Source organism: Mus caroli, chromosome 6, assembly GCF_900094665.2.
Source record: "Mus caroli chromosome 6, CAROLI_EIJ_v1.1, whole genome shotgun sequence".
Taxonomy (NCBI): Eukaryota; Metazoa; Chordata; class Mammalia; order Rodentia; family Muridae; genus Mus; species Mus caroli.
In genome coordinates, this window is record NC_034575.1 from 87,553,992 (window position 1) to 87,570,007 (window position 16,016).

The window sequence follows — 16,016 nt, forward strand, 5'->3', positions numbered from 1 at the left end:
GTATATGCCATCTGTGTCTGAAGGGGAGCCTAGTGAGGAACGGAGGCATGTGCCATAGTTCCAGTACTTAGAGGACCAAGGCAGGACGATCATATATTTGAGGCCAGTCTGGCCTACATAGTGAAACCTTGTCTCGTAAGTACACACTTTTTTCAAATGGTTTTTGTGTGGGATGATTACACAGCTGACACAACGCCACAGGATACAGGATTCTGTGTCAGGCTTCAGTCACTCCCCCACCACCACCACCACCACCCCCCCCCGCCCCCAGCTCTAAAACTGCAATGGGTACTTTCACAGATATTGCTTGTGCACATTTATAATGTCTGAGGAATTGGTCCCTTGAAGTAGCATCATTGTGTACTTAAGGTTTTTTCTCCTCTTGTTACTTCCCTCAGGGCTGTTTGTTTACAACAGGAATTGAAATAAGTCTTTTAGTTNAGGCTTAGAAATTAGAAACAACCCTCTACTGACAGTGACAGAGCCACTGTAGGGGACCAGGCTATCGCACTTCAATCTCAGTCTTAGAAATTCATAGTTCTTTCATGAAACCCAAGGATAAAGAATTGATCTACAAGCTAGCCTTGTGGGAACAGCGGTGTCAGTTTGGTGAGAAATGTGGGATGATGCTAAATTGCATGGCACTCTGGTGCACNGAATGATACCCAGGCCAGACTGTCGCCTCTAACTTGGTGTCTGCAGCTCTTACCTCTGCAGTAANGGCCCAGCTTTCTGTTTCCTCCCTGCTCTCCAGATGAGTTGCTCATTTGTGTAGCTGCCAAGCAGTTCTTTCCCAGTGTGGCTGTTAGGCTATTTTTAATCTTGATATGAGCAGGCAAAAGTGCTTAGCACTTTGTTAGAAGAACATGTAGTGGGTTCTGAACAAGCCCCAGGAGGTTTGCCATTTAGTAAAAGGAATGAACTTTGGAGATTGCACTGAACACTGCGGTTGCAATCCTTCCTGACTGAGCCCACAGATGCCAAAGCACGTTAAATTCTGGATACGTTATAAATGGGCAAAGTGGAGGTGGGACAGATGGTTGGTGGGTAAAGTGTTAGGACTAGAGTTTAGCTCCCCAGCACCTGTGGAAACACCAGAGCAAGCTGGCTAGCTAGACAGTCAGCAAGCTCTTGTGTTCACCTGAGAGGCACTATCTTAACACATTATGTGGGGAGCAACTGAGGAAGGCATTCAGCTTCAACCTCTGGCATTCACACACATGTAAACATGNAGTACACATGTACACCACACACACATACCCATGTCCACAAAAATGGGTCAAATTTTGCTGCACCTGTTTTGTTGTGAGCATCAAATGTGTCCTTGCTTGAGAACCATGCTTCTATCACACAGCAAGTGAGAGGACTTTATGCTGCTTAGTATCTCGAAAGAAGTCTGACAGAATTTGCTGTTTTTTCATAATAAACTATTGTGAATGGTGGGANCACCTTGGGTAACAAGTGAAGGCGGTACTTAAGTATTCTTGGGTTACATTGGGTGGCCTCACTTTTTATCATAAGCAGNATTGTCACTGGGAATAGCTTGTAAAGACATGATAGGCTAGCACAGAGGGAGTGTTTGTTATTTGCATGTAAAATTTTGGGTGTAAGTATTGAACCTGTTACTTATAATCCACTTGTATCTTTTNAGCCATGTTCCTTGTTTCTCAAATCTCACCCTCCCACTTCAGGCTTATGATCAACATTTAAATATGATCCTGGGAGATGTAGAAGAAACTGTGACAACGATAGAGATTGATGAGGAGACATATGAAGAGATATATAAAGTGAGTCCTGCAAGTCTTTGCTTTGACAATGCCAGTTCTCAACATGCAACAGCTTAACACATATTTGTGGAAAGCCCATTATGTTCTGGCACCTACTTAGGAACGATTAATAGATTGTATAACTAAAATGCAAGGGTTTTTGGAGTCACACAACCTGTTTTTAACACTGATCTTAAAGACAGCTGTATCACTAAAGCCTGCCNCAACATGGGTGACAGCTCACAAAGCTGGAACCTGGCACACACTGCACAGCCTAGAGGCAGCTCAAGAGTTTGACAGTGCCCTTTCCAGTCAGCTGAGTTGGTCTGAGCCTTTGCCTCATGAGTACTGGGATTAAAAGCTTGTGCCACCACACCAAGCCCACAAATACAATAGTTTCTTTTCTTTTTAAATTTAAATTTAAAATTTATTTTATGTGTCTGGATGTCTGTGTATGTCTGTGTACCATGTGCATGCCTGGTGTCCAAGGAGACCAGAGGAGGTCATCAGATTGCTTGGAATTAGAGTTATAAACAGTCATGAGCCACCCTGTGAATGCTGGGAATTGAACCTGGGTTCTCAGGAAGAGTGGCCAATGCTCTCAACTGCTGAGCATCTCTTCATGGTCTCTAAGAATGTGTCATGTGCCTTGACTACACACAGAGGCAGGACAGACGTGCTGTAGGTAGTATCTACAGTCCTTATCATGCAGCACTGTGGAGAACACGACATTGCTGTCTTATATCGCTCNTTACCTTTGAGATGGGAAACCAGACAGCAGCCTCCCCTTGGCCCGTTGTATGTTTTGCCCTCTCTCAGCTGACCTAACTAATGAACAGGAACATTTCCAAAACAGGAAGGGGCCTACAGACCACTAGGATNCCCAGAGTTTTCCCCTCATGGTGTTTATAATTAACTCCTGAGTGACTGGATTGAGACCAACTAGCTAATAGGAAGACAGAAAGTGGTTGCCCCGTATTTTTGGTTCTCAGTCCACCACAGTTAGAGTATTGCTCTTGTTGATTGCTAAAGTGTTTTGGCTCCAGCCCACTTTTCCTGCTGTCTATCATGTTCATCCCCTTCCTTCACCGTATAGCCCACAGTGTGGTTAACTGACAGGTTGCTCTTGNTGATGGCCTCTTTGTAGCAGAACCGTCTTGACCCTCATCCTAAAGCACCAGTCCTCACATAATTACAGACCTGTTGGAAACCAAGGAGACAGCATCTCGATCAGACCGCCCTGACTAACCCTACCCTTCAGCAGCTGCATGGTCTCTGCCTGAGGACAGAGTGGTGTTAACTGAAAAGCTTATTCATCACAGCTTCTTTTGTACTTACATAGTTAGGCTTAAAAGCATCTGCCGTTGTTTCTTTTTGTCTTCCTGATAACTAGCCAGTTCTTGCCTGATCTCATTTTTGTACTTCCCTGTTGAATGTATCTGTCACACCAGAGCACTTATTAACATTTGGCTTTTTCCAGCCTTCGTCTNCACAGTCTATAGGCTCAGGAGGTTTTTGGCTCCAGGTTCTGCTAACATTTTGCCAAGGCTTAGTGACGACTCCAGATGCACCATGTTTGTTGACTGCCCAAAGCCTGACCACTGAGCTAAAGCCTTAGAAATTGTGTTCCCCATTTGCACCCCAGGAGTACACAGAAGCAGGTGTGATGACTGGGCTCNCTGGAGGCTGAGGCCTGGTCTACAGTCAGCATAGTGCTAAGTTGGGGACATTAGACTTCTACCCTCCTGTTCCTTGAGATCTCAGTGTACAGGGTCCATCCATTGGTAAAACAGTGACTACCCATTGACACTCAAAGGAAGTCACTCTTGAAATCCATGGCTAAAATTCAGCCATAGCTGAGGATGTAACTCAGTAGTAAAGCATTTGCTTAGAATGTGGAAGAATTCAATCCTCAGCACCCTCTCCCCCAGTCAGTTCAAAACCAGACATAGTGGCAAAATTCTGCAATCCCAGCACCTAGGCTGGAGAGGCGGCTCAGAGGCCAAGAGCACTTGCTTCTTCTTTTCTCCTTTTAACATGTATTTTGGGACAGTCTTTACTTATAACACAGGCAATTTTGAAATGTGCCATGTAGCTGAGTTGTACTTGAATTCATGGTGACCTGCCTGCCTTAGCCTTCTTCATGCTAGCATTACAGTCATGAGCCATAATGTCTGACTTGTTTTTATTTTACATTTATTTATCTAATTTTTATGTGTATGTGTGCATCTGAGTTCATGTGTATCATGTACATACAAGAACCCAAGTGCCAGAAATGTCACTTACACACACACACAGTGAAAATAAATCTTAATAATAATCCCAGCACTTGTGGTTGAGGTGTGAGAGGTATAGGGATTAGGAATTTCAGACTAACATGGGCTACACAGCAAGACAGACCCCATCTCAAAAAAATAACACAAAACCCATCTACCTTGTGTCCGGGTCTGGTCACAAAGAAGCCTGGAAAGTGCACTCTAGCAGTACACAGCAAGAGAAGAGTGGGTCTCGGTGCTCAGCAGTAGTCCCTGCTGCAGTCACCCAGGAAACAGGCACTCACTCAGACTGCTTAACCTGATCCTGCTTTTCCCTTTTGTTCTCCTCCAGTCCACAAAACGAAACATCCCTATGCTCTTCGTCCGGGGAGATGGTGTCGTTCTAGTCGCCCCTCCATTGAGAGTTGGCTGAGACAAAAGATGGATCCTGTGTAGGAAANTGGAGACTTTGCCTCTTGAGATGTACAGGACACTCCCAGAGAGAGATGCTCACACGAATCCTGATAGTCAGAAATGACCCGAGGATCCCTCTACCCTCAAAGAAGTTCATTTGCAAGCAACTCACAAGCTCTCCAGCTAAATGACCTGCCCCTTTCTCCAGCCCTTCAGTCAGTGTGACCGCCTTGCTCTTTTCAGGAGTTGGTTTGCCCGTTGTTCTTGCAGTTACTTTCAGGTTGTTTTTCTTTAAATTAAATTTGATGTTTCCTTTTTTATTACTTTTTTTTTTAATGTGTCTTATGGATTCTCAAGTTTTTACCAGGTGTGTTCAGTGCGTCTCCAATGTCTAGGGCATCATGTTGGGTGTGAGGAAGGAGAGTGGCCAGTCTGCCCTGCCCTTATCTGAGGGAGTGCTGTTCCAGCAATTCTGGGGTGGGAGGGCATTGCAGATATCCTTACCTGTCTTAGGGGCCCCAAAAGCTCAGGTAGCACCCAGTAAGAACTAGACAAGGGAGGCACATGACCCCAGCTGTCAACCTACTGGGTAAATGCAAAACATGACTTGTGTGACTCTGAAGAAACTGTTTTCCAATCCTGGCTCATAGGCCGCCAGTGACAAGGACATGGAGAGTCTGAGCAGGAAGCAGTGAGAACAAAGCTACTTCCATTCCGGCTTCAGCCAGCCTACGNTTCACATAGAATCACAAGAACACAGGGCCAACACTTGGTGGTTACCCTGTTGTGAAATAGAGAAAATAGAGCTAGGGCTGTGGCCCTCAGCCTGGATGTGTTAGAGCCGTGGTCCCCAGCACCACAAAAAAACTGTAGACAGCCACACTGGGGGACATGTCTATAAATGTGCTGAGTTCGTTAATCCACTGTCAAGTGCAGTTTGCTCATGTGCTCTGAGCCGACGTTATGTTGAAGAGGCTCTGTTTTCATTATTGTACCTGTTCCTACAAGTTAGAGAAGAGAAAAACAAGTGTGNCTGAGCTGATAGAAGTTTGGTCTTCAGTGAGTAGGTGGGGCAGAACCCTCCCTTGGCCCTGACCACCCTGACGCTGTCTTTAGGCTTTAGCTGTGCTGGGTGATGTCCTGTTCACTGTGGGAAACGTAGGTCTGGGGATTTTGACTGTGTCAAGTAGTCATTCCTTGAGATCCCCTCCCTGAGTAGACAGCTTAGCCAAATTCTAGCAGCATTGGCCCTAAACTAACTCACCGACTAGCATGCCTCTGGCAAAGCCTCTATCATAGTCCTCAGAAGTCCCACAGTCTTAAAAGGAGCAAACAGGTTTGTAAGGTTGGCAGCTTCTTCAGGTTTGGGACTCAAGCAGACCTCCTGCCGCTGACCCCCATACCAGGGCTACCACTATTGGTTTGAAGTGGTACTGTCTAGGCCTTATGGCAAAGGGTTCCTAGCAAGGATGTCCTAGTCTTATGGTCAGAGAACACTCACCTGGATATGCCATGCTTGCTGGAATTAGTAAGAGTGGTTTCTGTAGCACACCGTCTGTGATGGTTACAATATGGACTGTCCGCCAAAGCCTTGGGTATTTCAGTGCTTGGCCCCCAGCTGGTGCTGCTGTTTGGGAAGCTATGAAACCTTTATGGGGTAATTGAGGGGTGGCCTTAAGGTTTTATAGTCCAACCCTGTATCCTGTTCTGTCTGCTTCCTGAACCCCCCCAGATGTAAACAAGTGCACCATGCTCCTGCCATCACAGCTGAGCCTCCCCCCACAGTGCCTTCCCTACCTGGGTAATGTGCCCTCAAAGTGTAAGCCAAAGCAAACCCTTCTGTGAGTTGCTTCTCGTCAACTAGATGGGCATAGCAAATGCCACACCTTCATTCCTGGGTTGGTTATTTCATGAAAGATAATTCGGAATGGTGACTGCTTCTCACAAAGACGGAAAATACCAAGCTATCTTNGCAATGTGCTTTATTTGAAATCCAAGTAACTTGACTGATGTTCATCTATAATCATTAGCTACAAGTGACAGTTTTAAGCAGTAAATTTCAAAGATCTGCCCCAATATGAGGTNTCAGCCATAATTCCCATGACCTCTAATTTACTCTTCAGGGGTAATACTTGGTCACTGCTGTCCCATCCTGTGAGCAGCTACTAGCAGTGAGCAAAGCTTACCTGTGATGAACACACACACACACCTCACTGGAAACAAAGAAGCCACCCTGGCTTGCCTCAGATGCAGAGAATTTCTGTTGTTTAAGGAAAGTAAGCACTGTAGGTAGCCCTGTTACTTGGCTCTTTATTGAGCTCAGGGCAAGCACTTCCCTATGGCAGATTCAAACATCTTGTGTTCAACCATAGGCTGTTCATCCAGCTGTGAGAATGGAGGCTTCAGTGAGCCGGGCCTGAGCAGGATGCTCCCCACCTCTCTCATTGGCAGCCAAAATAAGGAGACACTGCCAGAGGCAAAGAAGGCCTGTTCTATAGATAAGTCAGTTCAAGTTGCTGAAATTAGTAGTGGCAGATTTCTTGGGACACCTCAGGCTATTGCTGTGACATCTCATCGGAAGCTCTGGAGCCTCAAGAAATCAAGGTGGGCAAAGCTTAGGTTTGTTCAGTAACAGACTGGGCAGCATGGTGGCAGCAGGACCCGGGGGGGGGGGGGGAGGGGCGGGGGATACCTATAGAGTCCTGCTGCAGCACTGGGTGGGGTTCCTAAGCCGGGCATAGGTATTGGCTCCTCTGCTTCTGAGAACTTAAGAGTTGAACACAATCCCATCAGACAAGTGACTGCTTGTTTTCACAACCCCAGGCTGAGGCCTGGCCAACAGCTTGTCCTCCAGCAATGCTGAATGGGTGAAGATTAAATGATACCAGGCCTGCAGTGCTATGCGATGCATTGCAGGCAGAAGGGGCCAGTGGTACTTTGGAGAGGCAAGCTGTGGACATCATTCTTCAATACTGGGGTCCCCACAACTCAGCAAGGCTTACCTCCCTTTCACCCCTCAGCCATCTTCTGCCACCATGTGCCTGAGACTACCAGCAGGCACCAGCTGCGGGCACCTAGCCAGGCATCAGTTTACATGGAAAACACCAAGAAATGAGGACTACAAGGCCCGATGTTTTCAACTCCTGCAGGCCTGTTGCTCCACTCAAACAGAGCATGTCGATTCTTATTTTCTTGGCTGAAGTTTAAGTTTCATGGGTGTGGATACAGCATGCCCCACTGTGGTTTCTGATATTGATTACCCCTGAGGGATTCTTTTCTTGGTATTCTTCCCATCCACTTCCTGTNCCATGGACATCCAGGGTGAGGTGTTGCCAGGAGCCCCCCAGTTGTCCTTTGTGGGTTGGGAAAGTTCCCACAGTTGCAAGGGGATCTTGCAGTATCATGGAGCCAGATAACCAAGCTACAAAGCACAGCTGTGCCATGTGCCAGCTAAGTAGATGGAGTGCCCTAAGGTCAGCTGTGAGGACTAACGAGTGTCTACATGAGCAGCCCAGGACAGCCCAGGAATTGTCCCCAGGTTGGAAGCAGCACAGAGAGGTCATGCGCGGTGGGCAGAAATCACTCCTTTAAGCTGCCTTAGTCCAGCTGCTCTCTACTCTGTCTCCCTAAGTTGTTTTCAGGGCAACCTGGCTTTGAAATATTTTGATTTGTCCAGTTAAAATGTACTTTGCAAGGNCTGAGAAAATGGCTCAGTGTTTTTTTGCCAGGNGTACATGAGGATCTAAGGTCAGATCCTAGCACCCATGTGAAAAGGAAGGTATGCCAGAATGAACCTGCAAAGCCAGCCCTGGAAGGTCAGCAGAGCTTGCTGGCTAGCTAGTTTTGCTGAGACAGTAAGCCTCAGGTTCAGTGAGAGACCCTGTCTCAAAAAATAAGGTGGAGAATGATAAAACATAAACCTCTGACCTCTCCAAGCAAACACACACACACACACACACACACACCAGTGAACACATACTCTACACCAGAGAGGAACAAAAATGTTTACCATGTGCCAGGATCTGCAACAGGACCAACTAAGGGCCTGAAGCAAGGAAGGGAGGGAGAAGATAGAGCATCTTAAGGGAGTCTGTCTCTCAGGATGATAGGCTCTGTGAGGATCCCTCAGAGCAGTGAGGATCCCTCACCACCACTACCGCCCTGGCTGAAGGTCAGCAAAGAGGCCAGTGCTAGAGAATTCTGTGTCTAGTTGGGCATTCAACGAAGTGAGAAAGCCTGACCTCACTCAGTACTTTGATCTCACAGCGGGACTACAAAGACCTAGGGAGTGGACGAGACCTGCCTAGGTCACAGCATCCAATAAATAAGACTCTGAAATGGAATCAGGGCACTGTGGGGCTCAGCTGCAGCAGGGCTGTTCACACAGCTCCGCAGCCCCTGAATAGAGTGTATAGTCTGAGGGCTGTGCTCCCTTCAGATCACATGCCACCCACCTCCCCTCCTTTTCCCCTTTGGTAGGATTCTTCCTTCTGAGTGAGCAGCTGCTGTTGGGCTAAATGAGACCTGGTCTTCCGTCCGTGCTCGCTATGGAGTAAATGCCTCCTGGAGAAAGCAGAGGTGGGCAACAAACCTGAAAGCAGAGGTGGGTAACAAACCTGTCAGTCTTGGCTCTGTCACCAACACGCTTTGTGGCTTTTGGCAAGCTCCCCCCCATTCCTGGGTCTCACTTGCTCACACAAGGGGACATGAAGAGTACTTCTAAGAGAATTCACCTAAACTTGCATGTCTTTTTTTTTTTCCTTCCTCAATTAAATATATTTTTAGCTGGTACATAAAAGCTAAACACTGGAGCTTGGCATTGTGGTGGATAACTGTAATCTCAGCAGTCAAGGGGCTGAGGCAGGAGGATTACAAGTTCTAGGCCAGCCAAGGGCTATATATCAAGATCTTAATCTCAATAGACAAGCACATAAAATAGGCACACATAAGTAAACAGGTACACATTGGATGGGATCTTAGTGAATATAAATGTTTATCTCCAAACATGTATTTTAAAATAATTAAATTTAGTTTATTTCTGGTGAAAACTTAAAATCTTTTCTTGTTGCTTGTGAAACACACAGCCATCACCACAACCTACTATGTAGCACACCAGGTCTGTTGCTCTTATTCAAGTTTCCAGGATCAGTCAAGAGCTTGTTTTGACACTAGAGGGTGCTACACTCTTCACTATTCCCTTTCAATTTGTCTCCGTTCATTATCAACATACTAGATGGCAAACTGTGCCATTTAATTCCTTAAATGCAAACTATGTGAAAATCCAACCGCACTTCCAGAAGCACAGGACAGACAACATCACATGCTCCACAGCCCCAGGAGACCGTTTTCAGGCAAAGTATCCTTCTAACAGTGGCAGCTCCTGTGATGCTGAGCTGGAACCACCCACAAGAGCACACACAGTCTAGGCAAGATGGTTTCCCCAGCATTCTGATCCTGGGTGTATCTGACAGGTGGAGCTGAGCTTTGTGGGGCAGGGAGCTCAAGGCCAGACTTTGCCATCTTACTGAGCAGATTCTTGTCCCTGCTGTCAGCCTGAATGTCCTCATTTGTGCTGTCCTTCCAGCCTAAGAGCACTTTGTTATTGATTCAACAGGTTTAGAGAGATCGAAAGATACCCGAGAGCCATCATTTGTATTACAAGGCAAGGATACAGATGAGGAGACAAGAAACCTTGCATTTACAACTAGCTGAACACTAGACTCAATCCCTTCAATCCAGTTTCTTCCTTTATAAGATAGGAGCTAGCCAAGTGCTTTGCTACTGAACTGCACCCAGCCCTCACTGTCTTCTTCTCTTTTTCTTTTACAGCTTTTCCAGGCCTAGAACCACTAGAAACTAGGTTGGATCCAAGGCAGTTGTGCTTAGGGTTTGGGGATTGGCAGAGTTCTCCCTTGCAGGGTCCTCTGTCTTTCCCTCTTTGGTTCCCAGCAATGCTTTTCTCATNTCAGTTGTCAGGTGTGAGAGAAACGAGCAGAACCAGCCTCATGACCAAGGTCACCCAACAACATCACAAGACGATGACATCACCATCAGCTCTGGCCCAGAGCTCAAATAACGGAGGGAAAGGNCAGGTCATCCTCACCGCAGGGTGACAGAGCTGGTGCCAGGCCTCTGCCAACTATCAGGGCCCAGGAGTGTTGCTGAAAGCTACCCAGGAGCAGCTCATCCCTGCCTCTGCTCAGCCAGCACTCTCACAAGCTCAGAACAGTAGAGTCTCACCAACAGGGGTCCCCACCCCCCACCTTTTCCTAGAAGCAAGGTTAGCAACTGCCAGAGTCAAAATAGATGTGGAGAGAATTGTGTGGCAAGACTCCGGTTTAGTTCAAGCACACTGGATTGCACGATGTCCTTGGAGGGCAGAGCTGTTGGAACTGCCATTGCAGGAGGAATCAAAGCAGCCAGCCTTGCTCTTCGGGCTGATGTTTCTGCCATGCGGCATGTCAAGCAATCATGTCTTTGGAGCCCAGATGCCCTGCTTTGTAGGTAAGCCACGTGTAGAACTTCATGTAAGGAATCATTCTGTCAAAGTAAATGGTTGTCCCAAACTATTTATTTCATGTGCTCTGGTGGCCTGTACCTGTATTCTCACAGTACACAAACACACACACACACACACACCATTTTACCAATGTGCACATACATATATACACACACAGCATAAGATAAAATGTACCATCTTAACACTGTATAAGGAGAATTTTGTCACAGTAAGCACTCACATTGTTGTGAATGACTGAAGATGTCCCCTACCTGCCAAGTCCCTGTTCCACAACACAGTCCTTTATTACTCTGTCTAGACTTCTTTTTCAAAGGTTTCAAATCCATGGGCAGTATTCAAAATATGAGAAGAAAGCTGTGGCGTGTAAAAGGAACTTTTATTTGCCTGTACTAATTGTTGTCTCCAAGGCTTACTGCCTCAATCTGCTAACCTAGGCCTGGTCCTAGAAGCTTCTAGCCACCATACAATCTTAGCCACGCCTAGAATGTCTCAGCGTCTGAAACTTACTGCTGAACAAATTCACTCTTTCTATTTCTTTTTTGAGCTCTGGCTGGCTGGTTCAACTCAGCTGTTCTGGCTCAAACTCCTCTCCAAGTTGACTGATTGAATCTGGCTTCTCTTGGTCTCTGACTGAATTGCCCTACTCGGCCTCAAACTAACTCTAGCAATCTGTTCTAATCTTCTGGCTCCTTCTCATTCTCTGGCTCATTCTGTCTTTACCTTCTCATTCTCACTTTCAAATATGGGTGCTTCCTTCTACAAACTAANTTTCCCTTTGTTATTTAGAATTAAAGGTGTGTACTAAGATCGAGCCACACTACAACTAGAAACAGGTTTTTCCAGTCAACAAAACAATCTCAGGGTTCACACTGTGATCAAATATCCTGCAACAGTGGAGCACCTTCATCCTTCATCACAGCCGCACATTGCTAGGGAGAATCCAAGACTGGTATGTAAAAAGAAAGCTGGCCTCGGATTGACTCTCCAGACAGAAGGCCCGGCTTGCCGCCAATCCCCAGGCTCCCCAGACCACTGGAGCAGCATCCAGATACATGACCCATCTCACCCACCTCTTACCCCACCTGCCATTCTCACCTTCCTCTCCTCCTTCAAACCAATCCCACTGGCTGCTTTGCTATTCCTCACACAGGTCAGGCTCAGTGCCTCCTAAGTCCCTTCCCACTGGACCCTCCCTCCCCTTAGAATCATCTCCAGTTGTGCTGAGCAACAGCCCCACTTGCCCAGTTCATAAAATTCTTAATGATCAAAATATCCTACACCAACTAAGTCACAGTTTCTAGAGCCTTCTGGGTTGATATTTAAACACAAACAAACAAACAAAAGGGTAAAACATCTCCTCTAAGAAGTCTAGCGTGTAGCCGCTTTCAGAGCCAATGTCTGGATGAGTGTTTTCCAAAATGCAATCCCAGGTCAGTAGAAGCAGCAACAGTACCTGGAGATGTGTTAGAAACTCAATGTGCTAAGAAGAACAATAGCAAAGCAAGACCTCCTTCCCTATTCCAAAGATAGCAAATGAGCAATTTGGGGTATAGAGTCAGGAGCACACATTTAAACAAGCCCTGAGGTGANATGCCCACCAGGTTCTGAGAAGTACTGGCTTCCATCCTTCATGTTCAACCTGTCTTGTGGGTCGGGAGCACAAGAATTCCCTGAAGCTGTCAGAGTTCAGATTCCCAGTGCCATCCCCGCTAGCAAACAAGACCTGCTGAATCAACTGTTCTTGGTGATTCATACNTNTTAGGAATTGAGAGGTCTCTCATCCCTGTCTTGAGGGACTCAGAAGCCATGAAACACTGGGAGAAGAGCCTGGCCTGCCTGGGTCTCGCATCTTAATTATCTTTGTACACTGAAAGGCTCAGGCTTGGTAGAGAAAAGGCTCAGGCCAGGGCTGAGGCAAAGAAAGAACCAGACAATCTTGAAACATCTTACTACGCCAGAGAGCAGGGGAAACCTGCGGATGTAGCCCAGTCAGCAAAGTGCGTGGCCCTGTAAGCACTAAGACTTAAATCTGATCCCTGTACTCACTCACTCTAAAAGGCTGGGCATGGTGGCATGCGCTTGTAATCCTAGTGATGGGTAAACGGAGACAGCTGGATCCCTAGGGCTCACTGGTGAACCAGTGTAACCAACTTGGGGAGTTCCTAGCCTGTGAGGGAATGTCTCAAAAATAGGTGAGCAGGCTGTGCCTGAGGATATCAGTTGAGGTTATCCTCTGGCCTCTCCATACCCGCCTGCAAGGAAGTGTANCTGTACACATGCACACACGTGTGTACACACCTACATACACTTCGAAAATGAGGGTGATGCCAGAGACACAGAAGCCAGTTAAAAAATCTTTATTTTATTTTTAGTATGTGTGTGTTGTGTATGCATGTGTAGGTACAGTGTCCACAGAGGCAGATGGGGACATCAGACACCCAGGAACTAGAGTTACAGATGTTTGTGAGCTGCCTGTGGATACTGGAAACTAAACTCTGCTATCCAGAAAAGCAGCCAGTGCTCTTAACTGCTGAGCCATCTCCCCAGCTCCAGAAGCCAGTTTAAAGAGTGGTCTGATTTGAGATGAATCTGATTGTAGTGATACAAACTATTAATGTGTGAATCTGTGATTTTGTAGTTATAAGATGATTATAGAAAGAAGTGTGAACACAAAAACTCCTTCTCACAGTAAAATACCAACTTCTAGAGTAGAGATTTGATTCAGTGAGCCTTAGGGCACCCAAAACCCATGTGGGTAAGGGGCTTGGCCTTAGATTATGGTGCCATTGGGTGGCGGTGGGAACTCTAGGAAGCAAGGCCCAGTGGGAAGAACCTAGTAAAGTGAGGGCGTGACGTTGGGACCTGGCCCATCCCTCTGCTTTCTTTCTACTGTGGAGCAGGCAAACAGGTTGTCTGTGCCACATGCCTCCTCCATGAGATCATAACTTACAATGGGTCCAAAGCAATAGGGGCCAAGTGATCATGGACTTTCACTTCTGAAGCCATGAGCTAAAATTATCCTTTCTTCTCAGATATTTTTTCAGGTGACAGAAAGCTGGCTAACCCACAACTACCAAGGAGAAGCAAAGATAAAGGCAATTGCCCATGAATGGTAAAAATGAATTAGGGCCCAAATAGGTGGATGGTAAAAANACCACCAACAAGCGACATAGTCACTACTGAGAGGAAACCAATGGCAGAGTAGACCAGCGAGGTGGAGTCCTCCTTAACCACACACAGCTATCCCACAAATCAGCACCATGTGCCTCCTGCCACTGCACACTGCTGATTCCATATCACTCTGCTGGGCCTCCTTCCAAAACAGGTATAATCTCACCTGAATCCTTCGGAACTGTCAATCAAAACCCAAGTGGGAAAGCTTCCACAGAGAGGTCCTACGTGGCCACTCCTCCAGCACAGCACGCCACGCCACGCCACTCCCACCAATCCCAGGCCCCATCACCTATTTTTCTTTTCGCATGTATTTAATTCTGTTTCTGTCTCTCTCTGTCTGTCTCCCCCTCCGTCTTTCTGTGGGGGGGTGGGGGGATGAGGGGGACTATTCGTAGGAGTCAGACTCTTTCCAACTTGTGTGTTCTAGGGATCGAGGCTAGGTCCTCAGGCTTAGCAGCAACCACCTTTACTGCTGAGCCGTGTTGCCGGCCCACATCACCTGTTGCGTCTTCTCCCAGCACTCTGTGTTGTAAACCATCTCTGTTTATATCTATCTGTCTCCGTGTTTAGGGTCTCCTCCCGCCAGAATGTAAACTTCCGAAGCGTGGAGAATGTCTCCATCTGATGCGTCCTTCAGACCGCAGGCGCCTCATGGATACATGTGGAACGATAAATGATGAACCCGTTTCCCCATCTGCAGGACAAACAGCTCCGGGTCCAACAGCCAGGCTCTTTCCTGGTCTGACAATGAAATGAAGAATCTGAGGATGTGAGTGCTTCCGTGGAGTCCCGGGGACCTCTCTATGCTGCCTGGGCAGAGGTCAAGTTCAGTAGCTCCTCCTGCCTTAGCCTCCAAGCACACATAGGCACATGCCACCATGCCTGGCTTGGGCCTCCGCTTTAACTTCTTCCTTTCTCATATAACCCTCTCCCTGCTCCTACAACCCCGCTGACAACGTTGAATTCAGTTCATTCGATGAGCTGATAGGTACTGAGCACCTACCTATTGAGCACTGGGAACCCAGGGTCTGCTCCCTAAGGAGCTTGGCACGTTAGCAGGAGCTTGGCTGAGAAACACTAGGACTTAGTTGCTTAACTGGCTAGCATCACGTAGCAAATACACAGCTGAGCTGGGAAGCTCCTCGGCTCTCTACACTGCAGGTGAGATGCTACCCCAAAGACAAGAAGCGGTGGAGCAGAGTGTGCTCTAGTGCCAGGTGGCTCCCTTCAGAGCTTACAAGCCCACCAGTGTCCCACGACCTCAGCCTTCTGGCAGAGAGGGAACGTGCGGGATCTCGGCTCTTCTGGTTGTGTTTCTCATTACTCCACAGCCTTCAGGTCCCGTTTTCTTTAGATAAACCCGAGACTGCTCTGCTTGAGCAACGGTCAAGTTCAACTCAAGAAGTAATCTAAGTTGGAGATACAATCAAATAACCTTGGCAGGGGGGAAAAACCCAACAACAAAAAAAAAAGGAAAAACAAAGTAACAAAACAAAAACCCACTTCAAAAAAAAAGTCTCCGGAAGAAACTGAGCATGAAGAATTGAAACAATGTAAGAGAACAGGACATTTCTTAAAAAGATGTTTTATTTCTCTTCAGCTCATTGATCTTGTCCCTCCCTGGAAGTTTGAAAGCTTTCTCTGCCAATTAATCTCTACACTCATAACCAACCCCTACCCCCTCTATAATCTTCAGCCTCCAAAGCAAGGACTACAGTTAGCAAGACAAATGTTTGTCTTGGAAGATCAATTACCNCACTGGGAGGTCTGAGATTCCTGGGGTTTAGTGCGTGCCTTGCCTTGGACTTGCTGGGTGACCTTCGGATCTCTGTGCAGGGGTGTCTGAGACTACACAAGGAGCCATGTCCTGAGATTGCCCTGAGTTCC

General features: G+C 47.0%; 1 protein-coding gene and 1 long non-coding RNA gene across 2 annotated transcripts in view; both read left to right on the top strand.

Moving 5' to 3' along the window:
• Window positions 1–4,758, top strand: part of Lsm3 (LSM3 homolog, U6 small nuclear RNA and mRNA degradation associated) — an 8,750-nt gene extending 3,992 nt beyond the window's left edge. Inside the window, exons 2-3 of the mRNA XM_029478236.1 lie at window positions 1,612–1,787; window positions 4,374–4,758. Of these exons, the coding sequence (XP_029334096.1) occupies window positions 1,612–1,787; window positions 4,374–4,454 (257 nt within the window). The 3' untranslated portion in view covers window positions 4,455–4,758. The remainder of the gene's footprint in view (window positions 1–1,611; window positions 1,788–4,373) is intronic.
• Window positions 4,759–8,715: 3,957 nt separating this feature from the next.
• On the top strand, window positions 8,716–15,727 carry LOC115031299. Its single transcript, XR_003836911.1, has 3 exons — window positions 8,716–9,038; window positions 10,405–10,939; window positions 14,700–15,727. It is a non-coding gene; the product is annotated as an uncharacterized LOC115031299 (long non-coding RNA).
• Window positions 15,728–16,016: the final 289 nt, after the last annotated feature.